Source organism: Corylus avellana, chromosome 10 (assembly GCF_965113065.1).
Source record: "Corylus avellana chromosome 10, dhCorAvel1.hap1.2, whole genome shotgun sequence".
Taxonomy (NCBI): Eukaryota; Viridiplantae; Streptophyta; class Magnoliopsida; order Fagales; family Betulaceae; genus Corylus; species Corylus avellana.
The window spans coordinates 13522072-13543439 of NC_142499.1; the positions used below are offsets into that span (position 1 = coordinate 13522072).

The following is a 21368-nucleotide window of genomic DNA, read 5'->3' on the forward strand; positions in this document are numbered from 1 at the left end:
GTTTTGGCTTTACATAGAGATAGATCAATATTATTATAATGTGTGTTAGGTCTGTCAGTTATGCGATTCTTATGAATGGTAATCTGGTAGGTCATATCTACCCATCTTTGGGACTACAACAAGGGGACCTGATAAGCAATGAATGTTGCACATTCAAGCCCCTTAACTCGCATATGTTAATTCATTTGCATTGTTATTTGTTTGATTTTGTGTTGTTTTAATATTTTCAGGTTTTAAATAAAGATGCAATAAATTACACTGATTTTGAGCTTAAAGCACACTTTGAGAAGACCTAGAAGATGTGGTTAAGCTTAACCAATCATAATAGAGGACCTATATGAAATGGTTAAGTTTAATCAAATCAAATAAAGTATTAAATCGGAATTTCTCTAATTGGAGCTAAAATCAGATTGTATTAAATTTCAGATTCTGTATACGTCTCAGTATTTTGACCATAACTTTCAGCTCAAATATTAGATTAAGGTGACACTAGCAGAATTGGAAAGCTAACTCAAAATGCTACAATCATTGTGAAATAATATTTTCCTAATTCGAACGTTTGCTATGTCAAAATTGTCCCGCAATACAAGAACGCAAATCTGGACGAATCCTAATCGGATTTGTACTTGGATTGCTTCCTAATTTGACTAGGAGATTGAAGTACGATTTTTCTGGGATTCCTAGGGCTTCTAGGACTTGTTTGCTCCCTATAAATAGACCCCAAAGAGCACTAGCAATAGATGCCCTATATGTCATTCCCTTCCCTATGTTTAGGAAAAATTAAAAAAATAAAAAATAAAATAAATAAATAAAAAACCACAAAAACATTCCCTACATTTAACCATCCCTCAACGATTGCTACAGTGTTTCCCAATGTGTAAGGAACCACTTTTGGTTCCCTATACATTATTTTAATATAAACATTTCTCTTTTCTCTCTCCTCTTTCATCTTTCATCTTTTTGTCTTTAATCGGGGATTGTGTTGGGATTTTGTGAATTAAGTGAGGGTAGATAGAGAACTTGTATTTTGTAAAGAAATAATATTTTAATGGTATAGAGAAAGGTAAGGGAATCTATTGTGAAATATATTTTTATAGGGAAGCAAAAAGTAGTTTTATTCTCTGAACTTAGGGAAAATCAAAGGGAAACTGTTGTTAGTGCTCTAAGCTTTAAAAGAAGGTGTACATAGTTTTAGACAGAAAATATCTTCTTGGAGGCTTGAAGGGTTGAAGAGAAGATGAACATGCCAAGAGGTCATCCCAACACCACCATGAGCGGCTAAACTCGTAATAGGGTGTTGATGTAGCCCCTTCCAAGTAACAATGGTTTAATTGTATTTTAATTTGGGATTTTCTATATGCATGATGGTTGTATAACTATGATAATTGATTTTAATGCTTATATTCAATTATTATGAAATTCTTCTATTTTCTTAGAAAGCTTTTTATATTGATTGAACTCAATCCTTCATATTTTCTGTGATTATATGAATAATTGTTATATAACGATTTTAATTGACATATGATCAATAGGATTTGATAGGCCATACTTAGGGATGTCGAATTTGTCTACACCCTAGTTTAGTGTAATTTAGGTAGACTATTCGTACTAACCTAAGATAAGTTATGCTTATCCATTAGTTTGTGTGTAATTTATTAAGATATTTATTAGTCCATACCTAGGAAAGACAAACCGTACCGCATCTAGAGGTTAGGTAGACGGTCCGTACCAACCAAAGATGTACTATACTTATTTCTTAATTATGGTATTTTCTTGACTACTCGAGTGAGACGAGCCATATATCATGCATATTATGGATTTCCCTTATGAATTTATGACTAACCATTATTATGCAGTTAGTACCAAAAGTAGATTGTGATGAGATAGAAAATAGGGTGTTGATTTTACCACTAACCGCATAACAATGTTCAATCATAAATTAATAAGGGAAATTCATATTATGCATGATATAGGGCTAGTATCACTTGAGTAGCTAAAAAAAATACCATAATTAATAAATAAGTATAATCCATCTTTAGTTGGCACGGACCGTCTGCCTAACCTCCAGACGCAGTATGGTCCGTCTTTCCTAGGTATGGACTATCAAATATCGTAATAAGTTACACACAATTAATGGATAAGTATAACTCATCTTAGGTTAGTACGAATAGTCTACTTAGATTACACTAAACTAGGGTGTAGACAGATTCATCTTCCCTAGGCATGACTTATCAAATCCTATTGATCATATGTCAATTAAAATTGTTGTATAATAGTCATTCATATAATCACAAAAAATATGAAGGATTGAGTTCAATCAATATAAAAATCTTTCTAAGACAAGATAAGAATTTCATAATGATTGAATATAAGCATTAAAATTAATTATCACAGTTATACAACCGTCATGTATATAGAAAATCCAAAATTACAATACAATTAAACCATTGTTACTTGAAAAAGGCTACATCAACACCCTATTACGAGTTTAACTGCTCATGGTGGTGCTGGGATGGCCTCCTGCCATGTTCATCCTCTCTTCAAGCCTCCAAGAAGATATTTTCTATGTAAAACTAAGCACACCTTCCCTTCAAGCTTAGGGGTCTATTTATAGGGAGCAAAAAAGTCCTAGAACCCTAGGAATCCCAGAAAAATCGTACTTCAATCTCCTAGTCAAATTAGGAAGCAATCCAAGTACAAATTGAAATAGGATTCGTCCAGATTTGCATTCTTGTATTGCGAGACGATTTTGGCATAGCAAACGTCTGAATTAGGAAAATATTATTTCCTAATGATTTGTATCATTTTGAGTTAGTTTTCCATTGCCACTAATTTCACCTTAATCCGATATTTGAGCTGAATGTTATGGTCAAAATACTGAGACGTATGCAGAATCTAAAATTTAATCCAATCCGATTTTAACTCCTATTAGAGAAATTCCGATTTAATCATTTCATTGATTTGATTAAACTTAACTACTTCATATAGGTCCTCTATTATGATTGGTTCCACATTTTCTAAGTCTCTCAAAGTGTGTTTTAATCCCAAAATCAATGGAATTTATTGCATCTTTATTTAAAACCTTAAAACATTAAAACAACACAAAATCAAACAAATAAAAATGCTAATGAATTAACATATACGAGTTAAGGGGCTTGAATGTGCAATATTCGGCGCTTATCAAGACCCAATCTCCTCTTATTTATTTTTGATATGTGCTGAAGCATTGACAAAGCTAATGAAAAGTTATTTAACAAACGACCTAGATTTTAAAATTGCTGATCAGGAAATTTCTTTAACATTGTCAGAAATCTTGATCCTATAGCTATAACCAAGTAGACAACATAAACTCTCTGTACACCCCTTGGTAGTTTTAAAACGATATTAACACATAAAGAATCTTGTTTGAAACATTGTTTTAATAGACACTTAAATTTTATTATTTTGTTATTTATTAGTCCGACCCTTCCAAAAACAAAATCCTAGCTAGTAGCTTCGCCACCGTTTATAAAAATAATTGTCCACTTCATACAAAGTAGCGCCCATAAGCTTAGAGAAAAAATGAAAAGTAGCGCCCATATACCCTGTTTGTAGAGCATTAGGTCTCACTTCACACAAATATACCGACACTAGGATCAAATTAGAAGTATTCATTCTTCTAAGCCCCCATCCTTTTTTCCCCCTTCCATCTTTTCATCTTTTGGAGAGAGAGAGAGAGAGAGAGAGGGTTTATATATATATATATATATATATATATTTTTTGGGTGGGGGGGGGAGGGGATTTCCATGCAATTTTGTACTTCATATGGGGCTTCATTTGCAAACTATTTACAATGTCTGAACAAGCCTATTATACAAACCGAGGGCTGATATCTCAATCATTGCCTCAATAATATTACAAACAATGAACAATGAACAATGAACAAAGAGAAGGAAAAGAATTGCCTAAGACTTTTTAAGATATAACAAAGGTTTTTTCTATTACATAACATAAATGATACATGGGCTGAAAAGGCATTCTCTTCGCAGAGATTAAACTGAACCGCTCACTGGGCTACGATAGATTTCATCAGCGTGAGCAGCTGGCACATAGATTGCATCCCGCAGCGTGCTGTGTGTTCGGCCGTAAAACACATAAACAAGCACTCCAATTATCAACCACACAGAAACACGGGCCCAGGTGGCAGCTCTGACAAAACAGGATCATAATAAACATTAGAAGGGGAAACATAATACGATGGTTCAGTCATTAGGCTCTATGCTACATGTGCAAACACAAATGAGCCTTCCATTACTTCTTGCTCTTGTTATCCTTATTGCTTTTCTTTATTTAATTATTTTGACTGATTCAAATGCAATATTATAGCATTTGAACACTTCATCATAAAACTAACTTAATCTAATGCTTTATTTGTTCAATAAGAAGGTAAGAACGGGGTAAGAACTACAATTACATAATGGGTGGATTTTGTAATATTTCCACTCATTCTACATTAGTCTGCTATAGGTCATAACGAGAGAATTCCTATCAACCACACATGGGGTTTCACTTGTTTCAATATAGAATTATATATTGCAAAAAAAGAGAGAACATCATTGATGTTGTGAGATCAGTAAGACTAAGAGAGCAATTTGTCCCTGGGAAGTGCCCTCCCTATCTGAAAAAAGTGAATCCACTTTCTTCAATTTGCTTTATTTTGCTACCAATAAAATCTTTAAAACAGTTTCAGCATGAATTCACCTCATTCTCAACAGAGTCAAAATAAATCGACGATAGAGAAAACCTACTAAAAGAGAACTTGATGGTGTACGTTGACCAGCTACTCACCCAAGATTAAGCAGCAAGTAAACATTGATGAGAATGCAAGCAATAGGTAGCAGCGGCACAAATGGGCAAAGAAAACCTGAAAAAGAGATCATTATATCATCACCAAAGTAAAAGAGGAAAAACAATAGCCCCTAAACAACATTCTACATTTGGTGCAACTTACTGAATGATTTTAAAAAGCTTACGGTAGATTACAGTAAAAAAGGGTTGGTCATGCAGCTACCCCTACCTGTTTGGAGGGGGTCGTTGCACAGCGACCCCTCACCTATTTAGAGGGTTTGGTCACACGGCCACCCGATCTGTTCATAGGGATAGCCACGCAATCACCCCCTATCTGTTCAGAAGGGTGGCCACGCACCACCCCTATCTATTCAGAGCGAGTACCCCACAGCCACCTTGTGTTATCTTTAAATCAGTTTCTTTTTTAAAGATAATTTGGTAACTCAAACGCATTTGCAAGGAACGTGCTAACTCCATCCCAAATAACGATCAATTTTTACACATGGGGCAACTTGAAAGATTGTTGTAGTTTATGTGACAATCCGCTTTGTTGTGGGTTTTCAGTTTTTAAAAGAAAAATTTTTAAATCATGTTTTATCAAACGGGTTGTCATAGTTTATAGGTCCCCGTTGTAGTTAAGAGGTCAATTTGAGAATGGGGTGGCAGGGGGACAAACTGTAACTTAACCAAAAGCTTAACACATCAGCCCCACATGCATGCTTGGTAAATCAATAGTAAACCAAATCAAAGAATTAGATTTGAAATAAGACTCAGCATCTCAGTGTAGGCCTTGCTTTAAAGCCTGAAATGTGTATTCCAATGTGTATTAGTGTCTTTCCATGACATCCGACACAGGATCCTAGCTAAAGTTCTTCAATTTGTCCCATTTCCTACTATATTAGGGATAAATGTCTAATAGACTAAGAGAAGTCACATATTTGAGACACATATTATACCATTTTGTGCGCAACATCAATAGTTAATACATTCTGAAATGTCAAGACATTCTTTCAGATTAACTTTGTCAAGTTATCGACTGCACAAGTTGTAATGGTAAGCATACCTCCTGCATGCCCAAAGCTGTGCCTCGCATCATCCTGATCTATACAGGTCAACACAACCAGTCCGGATAGAAGAAGAATACCACCAACTCCACATACTGTGAAGCGAAGGGATCTGCTATTCAAAAAAACAATGCTGTAAATGACTAACAAAATACAAATAAAACCTGGACCACATACAAGATGTTTATGAAGAAAAGTGGGGGTGGAAAAGGGGAAGATAATTGTCATCAGCATAAATGCAAAACAATTATTTTCTTTTTTTATTTGTATGTATCAGACTTAAACTTCATTGATCTCTCCCTCTCTCTCTCTCTCTCTCTCTCTCTCTCACACACACACACAATCATTGAGAAATCTTGCATTAAATTGCTAAAAATTACCATTTCCTAATAGTTCAAGTTTTTTGGACACCTGGTATCTAATCATAAAGCAGGAGAATAGGAGATCATGCATTAAAATCCTAAGACCTTCCCATGATTTAAAAAGTTCATGTCTTTGACCCATATATGAAAGAAGTGCTGGAGCCCAATAGCTTAAATATCTAGAAAATGGTATCATCTTGACAGAGAGTAGACCATTTTCTCTAGATTTCACATCTACAGGAAGCATCAGGGAATTCGATTCTGTACCCACAGAATTTTGTTGTCAGTGCAGCTAATGTACTAAGATTATCTGGAGCTAAACCCACCTGGGAAGAGCCAAATTTGAAGCTGCATATGTAAGGAGAAAAACCCCAGCACATGTGAACATTATGGTCCAACCAGCAATTTTCCGCCTACTTTCTTCATTTAATGTATCTGCAACAATTGATGCATAGGAGAAAAAATAAGCACTAAGGCAGCTTCTAGATGACAGAAAGTAAGGCAATAACATTATGTGGGTTCCACTACAGATATGTGTCTACTAGTCAGGCTCACCCAGTAATTTAATTAACAAAAGTGTTTTTCTATTCATTTAATATGGATCGAGTTCATAAAGCCATATAGATGACATACTCTGCAAAATGGCTTCATAATCTTTTTAATTTTCATCTCATAAAGTACTTGTGATAGAGAACAAGAGAGAATAAATTTTGCTTCCAAAAGCAAGAGAAGTGCATCCAAAATGTTAATTAAACAAACCAGGTGCATAAGCTCTCATTACTACAACGAAACATGGAATACTGATCATTTAAATAAAAACAGATGCAGGAATATTCAAACTTGAAAAGATTAGAGTGTATTTTTCAGACTAATGGATTTCTGGCTGGCTTCAACAGATGCCAAAGATTGACAGGGGACGATAGGGTGTCAACTTACGGAAAAGATGCATTGCATATGACAAAGAGAATGCTTAAGTAAGAACTGAGAGCAGGTCACATACAGTTGCCTAGAAACAGCTGTTTTGCAATAAGAGGAAATTCAGCAGATGCATCCTCCTTGACAAGTAAAGGTACAGCACTATCCTTAGAGGTGCCAACATTAACCTTAGAGTCTTCTCCATTAATATCCTGGGTACTCTTACCATATTGCAATGACAATGAATCAATTGAATCCCGAAGAGACGAAGGCAATGGCACCTCGTCTGGTGGAACATATCTGAGTATCAATACGGATATTGCTACCATGGTGAATGCAAGAAGTGTACCCACGCTGACCTGCACATCAAAGACAGGTATCAACAACTCAACATAGAATAGAATCATCATTATCATGCTTAAGAATGGTAAGCATTTCCAGATTTTCCATTCTTCGACTAATAGCAGGAGCCCAGCAAGTCCAGTCAATGGGGGGCCAGCCTAGGAAAGGATGCTCTAAGTTGTATTAGATTGATCTAGGCTGTATACTGTTCCCCTGGGGCAGCAAAAAACAACAACAAAAAAAGTTGCTTGAACCATTACCATCGTTTTGGCCCTCCAAGAAATGTAATATTTGATTTCAACAAGAACATGATCCATATTCTAGAGATGGCCAGTAATATACAGATTAAACGTTAGGCAGTTATAATCAGTGAATGGTTCCACCCTGAAGCACATAGACCCGATTGAGTAAACAACAAAGACAGAGAACTTAATTAGACGTTCATCACTAATTTGAAGTTCATATTAGGATAAGAGGTCATCACACCCACCATACAACACCATTAGATCCTAGTTGCAGCAAAAGCTAACTCACCATCCCTGCCAACTCCGAAACATCCATAAAGAATGCCAAGATTGCAGAACCAATCCCAGTCACTATTGTGCTCTTCAGAGGAACTTGAGTGTGTTGGTTAACATCTGAGAAAAATTTCGGCAACAATCCATCTCTAGACATAGCCAACAGAATCCGTGGCTGCGAAACACAGAAAGATGAAAGACATATCTCAGCTGGCTGGAGGAGAAAGAAATCCTCATTTGTGAGAAGCAACAAAATGTTTTGAACATAAACCAGCAGAAAGGAGTACAACCCATACTAGGTGGATCTTAAGAGTAAAATACACAAGAAATACAAGAAATTGAAAGAAAGGGATGCAATAATTTCTTCATAGCATATCATTGAAATTTCTTCCAAAACAAACTCTTATTCTCTGAAACTTTTTGTTCATACTAACTGTCATGCATTAAATCTAACCTACTCATTCACTTTGACCCACACGAGATAACTGTATTTTGCTTAGATTCCAGATAGTAGACAACTGAATTCATACGTTTTTCAATGTGTATGCTATATAGCTTTAAAGAATAAGAAATGTGCAGAGGTCCGCAATATACATGAGTATATTCATTCACACCAAAAAATAAAAATTCCAAATTTTACTAATTATGAGATGATACCTTGTATTATTGGGTATATTTGTTGATGGTTTTGAAAATAGATTTCTGCGTTTTTATTTGATTTTTTTTTTAATGTGATATAAAGTTGAGAAGTGTTTTTGGTGGGTTCCACAATTGAGAAAATGTTTTTTTATTTATTTTTTTTATTTATAGTAAAAATATTTCGTTGATTTTGTGCCAATTGTTTCTACAAAATAAGAATATAAATATGAAACAAAACAATGAAAACAGATGCGGCTTTATCAGGCTTATGCAGCTGCAATCACGATCACAATTAGAAATATACCATGAAGAAATTTACTGATCCTGTAATAACCATTGGATATAATTCTGAATTAATCAGACTCTTCAGGGCAAAATCATCCGGAATAGGCAGAAGAAATACATCATGGCAGGTAGCTTAGCCCCCTCACTTTTAAAAAGATTATTTATCACATGTAATACACATGCAATTTTTTCAATGTCACCAAAGTTCCACACAACAATGCACATTATGCACCTATATATTGGTAACAATCGGTCAGTTAGCTACCCAATGGGCTCTGACTCAAATGCACTCTTATAGGTAGAGAATGGGGTCGTGCTCCAGTGAGTGCACATGCAACTTACAAGTCAAAAAAATAAAAATAAGAGAAACAAGATCTTGGTTACTTGACCAGCACTATGACTGACATCACACCCATAACTAACGATTCATTGGCATCGGTGCACATCATTAATATCATAAAATTTCTTCCTAAATCAGGTTTAAACTTGTTGGCGTTTTCTTCTTAACCTCAAGTTTAAGTGGAGGTGGAAACAATACAATGTATGTACATCCTTTGTCAGGCGTGCAATATTGCTGAGTTGACAGTAAGAATGTCTAATACATATCCATATCCATATCCATAACCATGTTGTGTTACATACTCTGATTACAAGAAATTATGGTTACAAGTTTTCAATTACTTGTACTAGGGATCTAGAATGTGAAGAATCCAGAACATGGATAAAAATTACATTAAATACTTCATGATCCACCCAAAACAAGTTCTAGATCTTAATTCCAACTATAATGTTGGATTATTTCCAATATGCCCCAAAAAATCAGTCATGTCAATTATTATTATTTTTTTTTTCTTTTCTTGATAGGTACCAGCCATGTCAATTATAAATACAGTCAATTGAAAATCTCTGATACTATATAGAAGACACCAAGATGGTTTAATTTACATACCTGAGGAAGAATGGAACCCATCAATGTTGAGCAGAGAGCAGTGATAGTGCCAATAGTTATTATGTAACTGCAATCACAAGCAAAAATAATGATTTTCAAGCTGCAACATACAATTTACTAGACAAAATTTATTGTGAATTGAATGCACCAAGAAATTTAAACAAAATTATACACTTACGCTGCCCATTGCATCCCATGACTAGCAAAGGCAGAGGAGATGGGTGTGTCACGATCCATTGCATAATAAGGTACTAAACCAACAATTATGACAGAGACCATCATATATAATGCACAACAAAGAAACAATGCAGCACCTATCCCAATTGGCAAATCTCGTTGAGGATTCTTCACCTGTTGAGTCAATGATGAGTTGAATGTAAAGCTCAAATTTCCCCTTAAGCAATTAAATCCCTATACAGATGTCATTTCTATAATCACATAAACCTAAGCAAATTGACAGGGAACTTCACAGACAGCCCATGTAAAGACTTACAAGCAGCAAGGTAAAGCTGGTTCCAATGTTCAAGCCTTAATTTGCAAATTCAGTAGTCGGAGAGCTCTCTTGGACCTTGCTTAGGTAGTCCTAGTTGAATCAAGTCTTATTTTGTTGTTTGTCTAGGATATGTTGCTCCTAATTCAGTTTTATGAAAGTTTTACCAAAGTGGCAATGATCTAGTGATTCCTAGATTTCTGGAAAGGGCTGTAAAAGAGGCCCATAAGTCTTATTTTATGTTTTGGAGTCATTTTCTATATTGTTTTTTTGATAAGTAATTTTCTATATTGTTTTAATCATTTCTTAACTTGGTTTAATTTATCCTTCTCTTTCATACTTAGAAATCCTAGTCATAGTTAAAAAAAAAAAAAAAAAAAAAAAAAAAAAAAGGATTAGGAATAACCTTGGTTTTTATTTTTTTTATTATTATTATTTTTTTATGACGAGAAACCCCCCAAGACAAAGCCACTTCGTGTACCTACCCTTGTCGGGCAAATTCAGAGATTGAATTTAATAAAATTCTAGCAGTTTTCTTAAGCTGATGATGTGATTTCCTTCTCCTTCCTAGGTGTGATTTCCCAGGTTGTTTCTTCTCTTTTTATCCTTCAATTCATTGTTTTTATGCCAAATGGCCCTTAAATTCCTTCAAAATACAATCGTTTTGGTAATGCAACAATCCCTAAATCCTTAAACATGAAATATAGTGCTGAATCTCTAGAGATCTAGCATTAATTTGGTATCAGAGCACATTACTCTATGTACTGACTGCATCACAAACAACACAACAAATTACAAAAAACAGCAATCCATGTCTACCTCCTCGGCAGTGCTGGCAACTGAATCAAAACCTATGTATGCAAAGAAGACCGTCGCAGAACCAGCAAGCATCCCATCGACCCCAAAGGGAAAATACCTATCAGAGCAACCGATTGGGTGAGAAAGTGGGGGGGGGGGGGTGGGGGTGGGTGGGTGGGGAGGAGAGAATCAAATCAGAGTGAATATACATGCAGGGAGAGGAAGTACCCTGTTGGAAGTTCATATCCAGGCCATCCAGACTTGAATCCTAAATAGGCACCGGCTATTATGACAAAAGTCATGGCACATACATTTGCTGTAGTGACAATAACTTGTGCCCGTGTGCTCTGCAAAATTTAAGTATTCAAATTAAAGATGACAAAGAAAATACTTTTCGAATGAGAGGAAATCTGTTTGGAACATTTTAATACATAGGAACAACAGAAAAGAATCAGAACAAGATATATATACATACCTCCTTGATTCCGGCACATAATAGAGCAGTAACAATAAATACTAGAACTGCTGCACACGGGTCAACCACAATATCAAGCCCAGGAATATGTTGACGGGCTAAGAAAGCAGGCAAATTATCCCCACCTCCAAAAAACAACGCCTAGAAAAAGAACGAGACAATAAAATATTCATGGTCAACAATTAAGCAGGCTAATCTTGTGTACTTTGTAACTAAAATGTAAAAAAGAAACAAAGGAATATCCTCCAATTCTTGCCATAAATAATTTTCATACAAGCAAGTGATATCCTGAAATCCTGAAATTCTGAAAAAGAGAAACAAGGGGAAAAAAGAAGAAAAGACTAAAGCATCATTACATGTATGTCTTCTCATAGTGGTATACTTGATCGACCACCCGACCATATAGACAAAAAGCAACTGCCAACTATCATTCTAATGTGCATTTAAAATGATAAATCAAAATAACATTATATTTGGTGAATCTTGTAGGGGCTCATTCATTTTGTAAGTATTTCATGTCAAGCAATTTGCACATGCTTAAGAGTTTGGATTTTCAAGACTTCAGAAATCTCAACTAGGCTCATGATGCTAGAAATTTAGGGTTGACAAAACAAGTTGGTGTGTCGGGTTCGGGTTGACCCACCAACCTGTTAAGGGTCAACCTTAACACAACTCATTTAACTAAATGAGTCAAACCCTTCAATCTTAACACGACACATTTAATAAACAGGTTGGCACGACATACCCCTTTGACCTGTTTTTTTTTTATAAGTAATAAGAAGTTTTATTAAAAGCGTAAGGCGCCCCAACATACACTGGAAGTATACAAGTGGAAACGCCTAACTAGAAAAAGAAAAGAGAAAGCCGAAGCTCACCCACAAAAGAACCCCAACAAATCCACCCAAAAACCCTCAAAAACAAAAACCCAAAGAAGCCCAAAGCCCTTAAAAACCACACGAATCGTTACATCCCAATAGTCTTGCCCTTCCTTCTCCGAGGAGACGTGCTACCAATGCCGTAATTAATAGAGCTATCTAAATTTAACAGCTCTCTCTTGCCCTTAGCCCTAGGCTGCGCGACCTTTATTTCCCGAAGGAAATTCTCTTTCACCTCATTCAGCAACACCAACTTCCGATCATCTTCATCGCCATCCAGCCCCTGATTAGGAAGATAGGGGGATAGCTTCCCATTGCGTGCTACCTTATTTGCCCGACGAAAATCCTCCTCCATGACCTTCAAGCTCGCCATATGCAGATCATCGTCCTTTACACCTGCCCTCATCCACTCAATCAGCCACTTTTGGGGTTTGGTCAAACCATTTTCAACAGTTATGGTGTCAGAAGTGCCTTTGGTCCTAGGTTGTGCAACCTCCACTTTCGGAACAAAATTCCCTTTCTCCATCAGACTTATGCCCCTCATCGGATTAGTGTTCTTAGGAACAGGCTTCACTTGAGCATTGTAAGCAGCGAACCCAGCGACTGGGTCGGCATGATATTGTACCAACGGAGCACTAAGGGATTCCACCGTCTCAAGAAGAAGAGAATCATTCACCCGGCTTCCTCATTCTTTCTTAGCTCTCCGGTAGTAGCTTAACATCAGCTTGTTAGGAACTATGGGAGTGCCATTATCCGATAACCCAGAAATTGAGCGTAATCTATCTCCCAATGCTAGCGCCTCTAACGAATGGGCAGCCACGGGTATCAAAGAAAAAGAATGTGAAGGGACAGAGGTATCCACTAAATGTACCTGTTCAATCCCGGTAGTCTTCGGAAACTCCAACGCCGACAAGGAATTCGAACTGGGAACCAAATAGAGACTAGAATCAAGAGGTTGAGCCAAAGCAGAAGCTGGTTCTGATCTAGATCCTGAACCAACCAGGGTCGACGAGACACCTCCTACATCTTAGACAGAGGAGGAGTCACAGATCTCGACCCAAAAAACCCCCGGCCAAGCATACCTTTTGCCAGAGAGGGTTTCCGATCAGTCTTAACAGAGGGTTTCTCCATTGCTAGGGAAACAAAATCCACCGCGACCTCCATTTGCCCTGGGTCCGCACTCTCCATGCTTAGAGAACCCACCGGAGAAGATGCAGACCTAGGTTCGGAAGGCAGCGGCGCAGCAAACCCAAAAAGAACCTCTAAAGATGAAGGAATCGCCGGAGAAGACACCGGCGTTGCAAACCCAAAACCCGTTGGCGCTGCAGACCCAGAAACCAACCCAGGAGAACTCGCCGGCAAAGACTCAACAATCTGGCTCGAAGGAGACTTATATGGCGGCTCCAAATCCCCCGAAAAAGGCTCCGAGTGGGCTGACCCAAGACCCGCTACAGAACCCGACAGCCCAGCGCAAGGCTTCACACGGGGCCTAGAAGCGGACTTGCGACCAGCCCTCAATCTAAACCCAATAAGAAGTTTGGGCTTCAAGCCCATCCTGGAACAAACCCGGTCCAGGACCAACCCAAGCCTCTCAAGAAGCTTCTTCCAGAGACGAGAAACCCTAGCGCCCTTCGTCCAAGGAAAGTCGCCACCCCCAAGACCTGATCGCCCTCCATCGCAGATTGGACTAGAATGACCACATCCGCCCATCTTGAACTCAAAACAATTCACCGGCGAACTCACCTCCCCACCGCTAACCGGCTTGGACCAAGACGCCGCGGGGAACAAGTCCAAATGGCAGTCAAAAAGTGGCTGCTGTTTCGAACTACCCGACTTCGAGGAAGCCACAGCTGCGTAAGAACGATCTGAACCCAAGACACCCCCCTCGGAGTAAACATCATAGACCGACGGCCTCTCCTCTACTGCTAGGAAAACCAAGATCTTCCGCAACTCACACACGATGCGACGCCAACCCCCTCCTTCATGACCCTCAGGGAAACAAATCCCTCCTCTCCGAGCACCCTCAGCAAATACAGCGGCCACTAAGAAACGGCCCGCCTTATTTGAAACCCTTATGGACCTTCAAGGCCTTCCCTTTCTCCCTATAGGATTTGGCAAACTCCTCCTTCCCTGGAGATCGTAATGCCGCTTCCACTGCGTCCGCCAGCCAATCCGAGCACTGGAGACTCAGATCTAAAGATCCAACGAACCCTTTTCTCCTTTCCTCCAATCACAACTTAGACTTACCTACGTTTGCCGAAAAGGAGAACGATTTAGCTTCCACAGTAAATTGTCGCTCCATCCAAACCAAACCAAGCTCATCCCACAACTTCGGGAACAGACTAGCGGAAACGTGCCTGCACGCGCCTCCGCTGAGCGTGCAGACTCTCAGACTCAGATAATCTTACCACCCCTTTGACCTATTCATTAAGCATTATAATTTGGACATCACATATTTGCCTGAATTTCACCAAAATCTTCGTCTCAAATCAATGAATATCACAACTACCGCAAACATGAAATTTAATCAGGTTCTTTATGGAAAATTAAAATGCCGCATATATATGAAGAAAGCATAAACTTTTTGATAATCCATTATCCTCGTCCTCATGGGGGTACCATAGGTGGGCCTTCTTGATTATCCATTATCCTCGTCCAGATGGGAGCTTTGGGCATGTGGCTAATGACCTTCACGGTGATTCATGGCGACATAGAGGGAGAGTGACGACAAAGAGCGAGAGAGTGGGCGGGAGAGACCGAGAGTCGAGAGACTGAGAAGAACATTATGGGTTTTCTAGTTTAGGATGAGTTTAACCTTATCCTGTGATGTAAATTCGACTAATTTAAATTAAACGGGTAAGTCAGGTCAACCAACAAGTCAAGTGCTTTGACCCATGATTGACCCGTTTATTAAAAAGGTCAAGCGAGGTCGGCCCGCTTGTGACCTAAACCCGTTTATGCTAAACCCTAACCCTCTAATTTCGTATTGGGTTCGTGGGTCGTGTCAAAAATTGGCAACCCCAACTAAAATGCACAATGAATGTTTGAGTATACATCTAATATTATAAATCTAGCCATACGAATAGATATAATAATACAAATAAACTTCACTAGTTTCAAGCATAATTTTTTTTGCTTCCCTTGATATAGAAAAGAACATCAATGGCATCATTTTCCACATTTTATACTGCTATGATTCAAGTGATTTTCATGTACACATTGCCCGTAACTACTTTTTTTTTTTTTTGATAAGTAAATTGTATATATAAAAAAAAAGCGCAAAGCGCCTCTAAGTACACGAGAGTATACATAGGTAGCCCAAAAAAACCCAAACCACAAACCCCAAAAAAAACCCAACCCAACTAGAACCACAACCAAACGAAACACCAAAGCAAAGCACCCAAAAAACCCAAAGACTGAAGCCCACAAATCCACCACCAGCCCTAAAAAAATACCAAACCCCTAATGCACCTCTGGAGGAAAGGAGAATGCATTTTTAGTCCCAACACAACCCCGACGACGATAGTACCGCTTAGGAGAAAGTCTCTCTCTAGCCTCATAATTGATGGAGCATTCTAAATTCTTGATTTCCCGCTTTCCTTTTGCCTTAGGGGTAAAGGCCTCCCGCTCCGCTTCAATATTCGAAAAGAGATGCAAAAGACTTTTCTCATCACCTCCTTCACCATTAGATAGACCCACACTAGAGGCGAAATTCACCGCATCTATAGCCACCTCCGAATCATTCCCCACCCCCTTCTCGGAGGGTTCTGCTACAACCTCGACAAACAGCTCCTTATTCTTCTGCAACTGCTTAGCAAGCTTCTCCTTCACCCTCCGGGCATACCCTATTTGAGATTTGGAAACAGAGGAGTAAATCGGAGCACCATTCTCCGACATTCGAGGAAAAGGTTCGCTTAATCTCAAACCCAGCTCAGCCGCATGCTTTTCCGAAAAAGAACAGGTCTGTGAATCTTCGACTACAACCTTAGAGCCCTTTACCGACGATGAACCCTCCTTCATCCCAGGCAGAGAGGAAGAAGAGGCATTTCTAGACCCTAAAAACCCCCGACGAAGCAACCCTTTCGCCGGAGCAGTCTTAACGGGTTCAACCTCCTTCACCGGAACAGCACCAGCTCCCACCGGAGGAGCAGAAACCACCACCGGAGGCAAAGGAGAGACATGGGTACTCACCGGAGTTAACAACCATTTCTGGGTATTCTCCGGCAGCAGAGCAGCCTCCGTCGGAAAAACAGGGACCGTCGCCGATTCAAGAGACACAGACCCCGACGCACAAACCTGTAGAGTTGACTCCTGATGCACCTTCACCATCGACAACCCCACCAACGCAAGCTCGGAATCATCGCTGGACACCCCGGCGAGACCATCGGCGAACGGCGCAAAAACCTCAGAAACGCACGCCTCACTACGATCGGCCGGAGAATCGAACTCTCCTGGCGGCAGGTCCACGCTGTTGAGGCTTGGGCAAACCTTTAACACGACGCTTCATACCCCTGCGCAAAACTGTCTTGAGGTACCCAGTATGTTTGGGCTTAAGGAAAGACCCAAACTCGCGAACACCCAGCCCAAATAAAAGCCCTTTAATTAACCCAGCTAGGACCCGGCCCAAAGCAGGACGTAAAAAACCTAGCAACATCTTATTTTCCTTCTTCTTCTTCTTCGAATGATCCGCCGCCGGGATAGAACCTGTAACAGGATAAGCAGAATCCGGCGACTCCAACTCCAAACAATCCACCATCACCCGCGACTCAAACTCACCGTACCCGGACTCGAAATAGGCCTTCACCGGGAAAAGATCAATGAGTTGCGAAGATCTTACCCTCCTCCCGACGGAAGGCTCCTCAGAACCAGCCGTCAGACGAAGAACCTCCGCAAAGGAGCGCCCAGGGTGACATCCAGAGATGGATTCTCCCAAACCAAGCTTGAGCTGCGTTCCCGGAACAGGGTGCGTAGGGGCTGGAGGACCCAACAACCTCCGCAACTCATTTGCAAACCGACGCCATCCCCTCCCTCCACGGCCCGCAGGTAGCCAAATGATTCCTTTACGACCTCCCTCAGCAAAAACGGCCACCTCCAGGAAGCTACCTGCCTTATTGACACCCCCATGCACCATCAAAGCCTTATCGCCCTCGCGGTATGACTTGGCAATATCAACCTTCAGCAGAGATTGACTCGCCTCCTCGACCATATCCACCAACCATGAAGCACAAGAATGACTCACGAAAATTACCCCTACGAACCCTTTTCTCTTCTCCTCCAACCGAAGATCAGGACACCCTTCCCTCGCTGACAGGTAGAAGGATTTCGCTTCTATGGAGAAGCGCCGTTCCATAGCGGCTCACCAGAGCCTAGCGCACAGCGCCTAGCGCCGCCGCTAGGGCAGAAAACTATCTTGCTAACCTAACTGAACTCTCTCTCTCTCGAAGCAAAACTCTCTCTCTCTCTCTCAGTTCATTCTCTGTGTTTTTATTGCCCGTAACTACTGATTGCCTAGCAACTCAGAAAAGTTGCCTACATGGCTACTGGAATCGTTAACGGTGCTGGTAGTAAATAACAATTAGGCTTGTTATTTTGGCCTAATAACAATCATGATTCTCTTGTTCTTTTTGCCCATACTAGCTATGTGGCTTCTCTTATATACTTCCTGTCTTACACTTTTATTGATATTTCGATTACTTATTAAAGAAAAGCAAATAACAAAGTCACATAGAGAACAGATTAATCTAAATCTGGAGTTACACTGAAGAATACTAGAATATAAATGCAAACGAGCCAATTTCAGCTTAGTAGAAACTACTAAAAATAACCACAAGTTGAGAATGAAATACATTAAAGAGAAAGAAATTTAATGCACCAGATTTGGGGATATGCCACGAGCAACAGCTGCGCCACCTATTGTATATTCCAGTATCAAGGCCCAACCAACCAACCAAGCAACACTGCGCACAATGACAGTACAAAGTACCAAAATCACCAACTGAAGGCATGTCAAAATTCTCATGTAGAGAAAACTTATTTACACAAATCATGTAATCAAACGAGGAACCAACAACTCCAGATGTCTATTCTCAGAAACCAATTTTTAAAAATATTAAAGTTTCAAGACTGAAATTTTTTACCGAGGAAACTATCTGGTAAAACTTTTATCACAATATAAAATGGAATGAATATATATTTTTTCATTCATTTGCAAGAAATGCGAGAGAGGAACCTTCAAAATGATAACAAAACACCACTTAAATGATTTAAGCTGTAAGAAATACCCTTCTCCAACACATATGTATGAATAGTGATAGGCACTCCCAGCAGATGGACAACGACTTGCAAGCTCTGCATAGCAAAAGGCTGAAAGAGCAGCTGCTATTCCAGCTATTAGAAAGGAAATGGCAAGCGCTGGTCCAGAATGCTCTCTAGCAACAGTTCCCACAAGAATATAGACTCCAGCTCCAATTGTTGAGCCAACTCCTAATAATATTGTATAAGAATTCAATAGTAAGCTATGAACAAAACAATGAAATGTTAAATTACACTCTAAAAAAGGTGGATTAAATAGGAGTTCACCATCTTAAAGAGAACATAACAAGGAATTCAGTTGCACAAATATTTGGCAGCATACAACCTTATAAAACAATAGTGAACATCAAAATTTCTAGTCTTTAGCATAATAGGATCGCGAAAATATGGTTAAAATATTGATCCACACAAGGCCACTACCATCAATTAAAGAGAAAAAGAAAAAAGAAATCCGTTAAAAAAATTCATTAGAGAACCACATATTAGATATAAAGCTGAGTTTTAAGTACAAGATTGAACTAATAAAGGATGAAGATTGAGCTTGCTGAAATACTTATAATTTAAAAACTATAGACACCAAGGAAATGAAATTCCAAAAAAAAAAAACTAGGGTAAAACTTCAACAAGAATTATATATATATATACAACACATATTAAAAACCATGACAGAATACAAGCAAAGAAATCAGAAAGACGATAAAATACGTAAGATATTCCAAACCCATGAACAGAGACGCCCCAAAATGCAAAAAAAAATAAAAAAGTCAAAACACGAACATCCGATCAAAAAAGTTAAGAATATGGGGAAAAAAAAGAGAGCAAAAACTTTACCAATTGCAATTAAATGGAGAACAGACAATTCCTTGGCCAACTGTTGACCCCGTTTCTTGACACGAACAGAATCCACCTGCTTCCTCCTAATCAAACTCCTAACACCACCATATGAACCACCTCCCTTTCCAGACCCCTCTTGTGAATCAACCAAGAAACCCATCTCAGAAATCACCAACCTTCTCCAAGTAAAGCCAATAACAACAACAAGAAGTCCACAACCAGGACTTTGTGGTCCTAAAGATCTATACACAAGCAAAGAAAATCTAAGCTGAACCTACCCGCATTCCCTGCACAAAATCCTGCCCCAGATTCCCAAAACAACTTGGAATATCAAAGGGAGGCGGGCAGATTCTCAAAGAAAGAGAGAGAAAAGAGAACGAAAAATTCTCTTTCCCCCTTTTTCCCCTGCTGGGATTTTGCTGAGAAGATAAAGGGAAGGCCAAGGAAAGCGGTGTCTTCCCTTTCCCTTGGATCAATAATTTCGCAAGAAGAAAACCTAGGAATCTCGGATGAATGATGGAGGGTGAGGTGGAGGAGTCTTTTTATATGATCTTCTTTTGTCTGTATGCTCATTTGCTCCGTACGCATAGAAAAAGGTGCAAGCAACGAAGGGCGTGTGGAGGAAATGGGGGATAGTGGGTGGGTGGGGCCCACAATTATTCTCTATTTTTCATTGATTGCGGAAATAATAATAATAATAATAATTAGTTACCAATTCAGCCGGTTTTCGTGATCAATAGATTATAGATTTTAATTAATTTAATTGTCCTAGTCTGGCCGACAACAAAAGAAAAACATGCTCTGCGACCGGATTCCTATAAATCTATAATTGATGCTGTAGAAATTTTAGTTACCGTTATGTTCTATTTTAAGACTAAGAAAATCCACCTTGCGATGACTTGGATTTAACCTAAAACCAGAATATCTATTGCTCTCGTATTAACTATATTTAACTAATATAAGTCTTTTTTTCTTGTTTTTTTTTTTTTTTTACTTTAAGAAATGATTCATGTTAATTTTTTTTTCCTTTTATCCAATCTAAGATTAGATTTGTGAATTCATGCGGGCTTCATACAAATTTAATAGTAAATTTATTTATTCACAATAAAGGTGATTAAAAAATTATTAAAAATAGAATGAAAAATATCGTTTCTCCTATTATATTGAGAGTAATGATTTACCTTATGTTTATTATTGGTTTTTTTCTTCTTTTCTCTCTCTTTTAGCACTTTGAAAAATAATAATTAAGAAAGTAGATAGTAGAATAAATAATGTGTTGCAATTTGTATTGAAAATGTAGTAGTTAAAAATAAAAAATAAAAAGTAAGTGTTTTAAGTAGCTAAAATAATAGGAAAAAGTGAAAAATAGTCTCATAGTTTATCTTATTTGCAATTAACTTCCCGTAGTATTAAAATGAACTTAAAAGTCTCTAAGTATGAAAAAAAAAACAAAAAAACAAAAAACAAAAACAATTTACTCCTTAGAGTGTGCCCGTTAGAGTTAATAAAATTGTGATACTTGAAGGTAAATTATTTTTTTGACATACTTTAAGAACCTTTAAGTTTATTTTGATATCCATGAATGTCGGCACAATATGATTGGATATAAGATAAGTTTAAATTTTAAAAAACCTAATCATTTTATGCCACATCAGTTAAAGTTTTTATGTAAAATTTGTTTG

At 38.4% G+C, this 21368-nt stretch overlaps 1 protein-coding gene across 1 annotated transcript; it reads right to left on the reverse strand.

Annotated features, from left to right (window-relative positions):
* Positions 1–3805: 3805 nt before the first annotated feature.
* CAT2 (cationic amino acid transporter 2) lies at positions 3806–20227 on the reverse strand. Its single transcript, XM_059606284.2, has 14 exons — positions 19684–20227; positions 18822–19023; positions 18413–18497; positions 11666–11806; positions 11419–11537; positions 11212–11308; positions 10081–10253; positions 9903–9969; positions 8046–8204; positions 7255–7528; positions 6581–6689; positions 5892–6004; positions 4829–4904; positions 3806–4189 (listed from the first exon to the last, which is right to left on the reverse strand). The coding sequence occupies exons 1-14, from the start codon at positions 19844–19846 to the stop codon at positions 4033–4035; spliced, it is 1935 nt and encodes a 644-aa protein (XP_059462267.2). The 5' UTR covers positions 19847–20227; the 3' UTR covers positions 3806–4032.
* Between the last annotated feature and the right edge of the window lie 1141 nt (positions 20228–21368).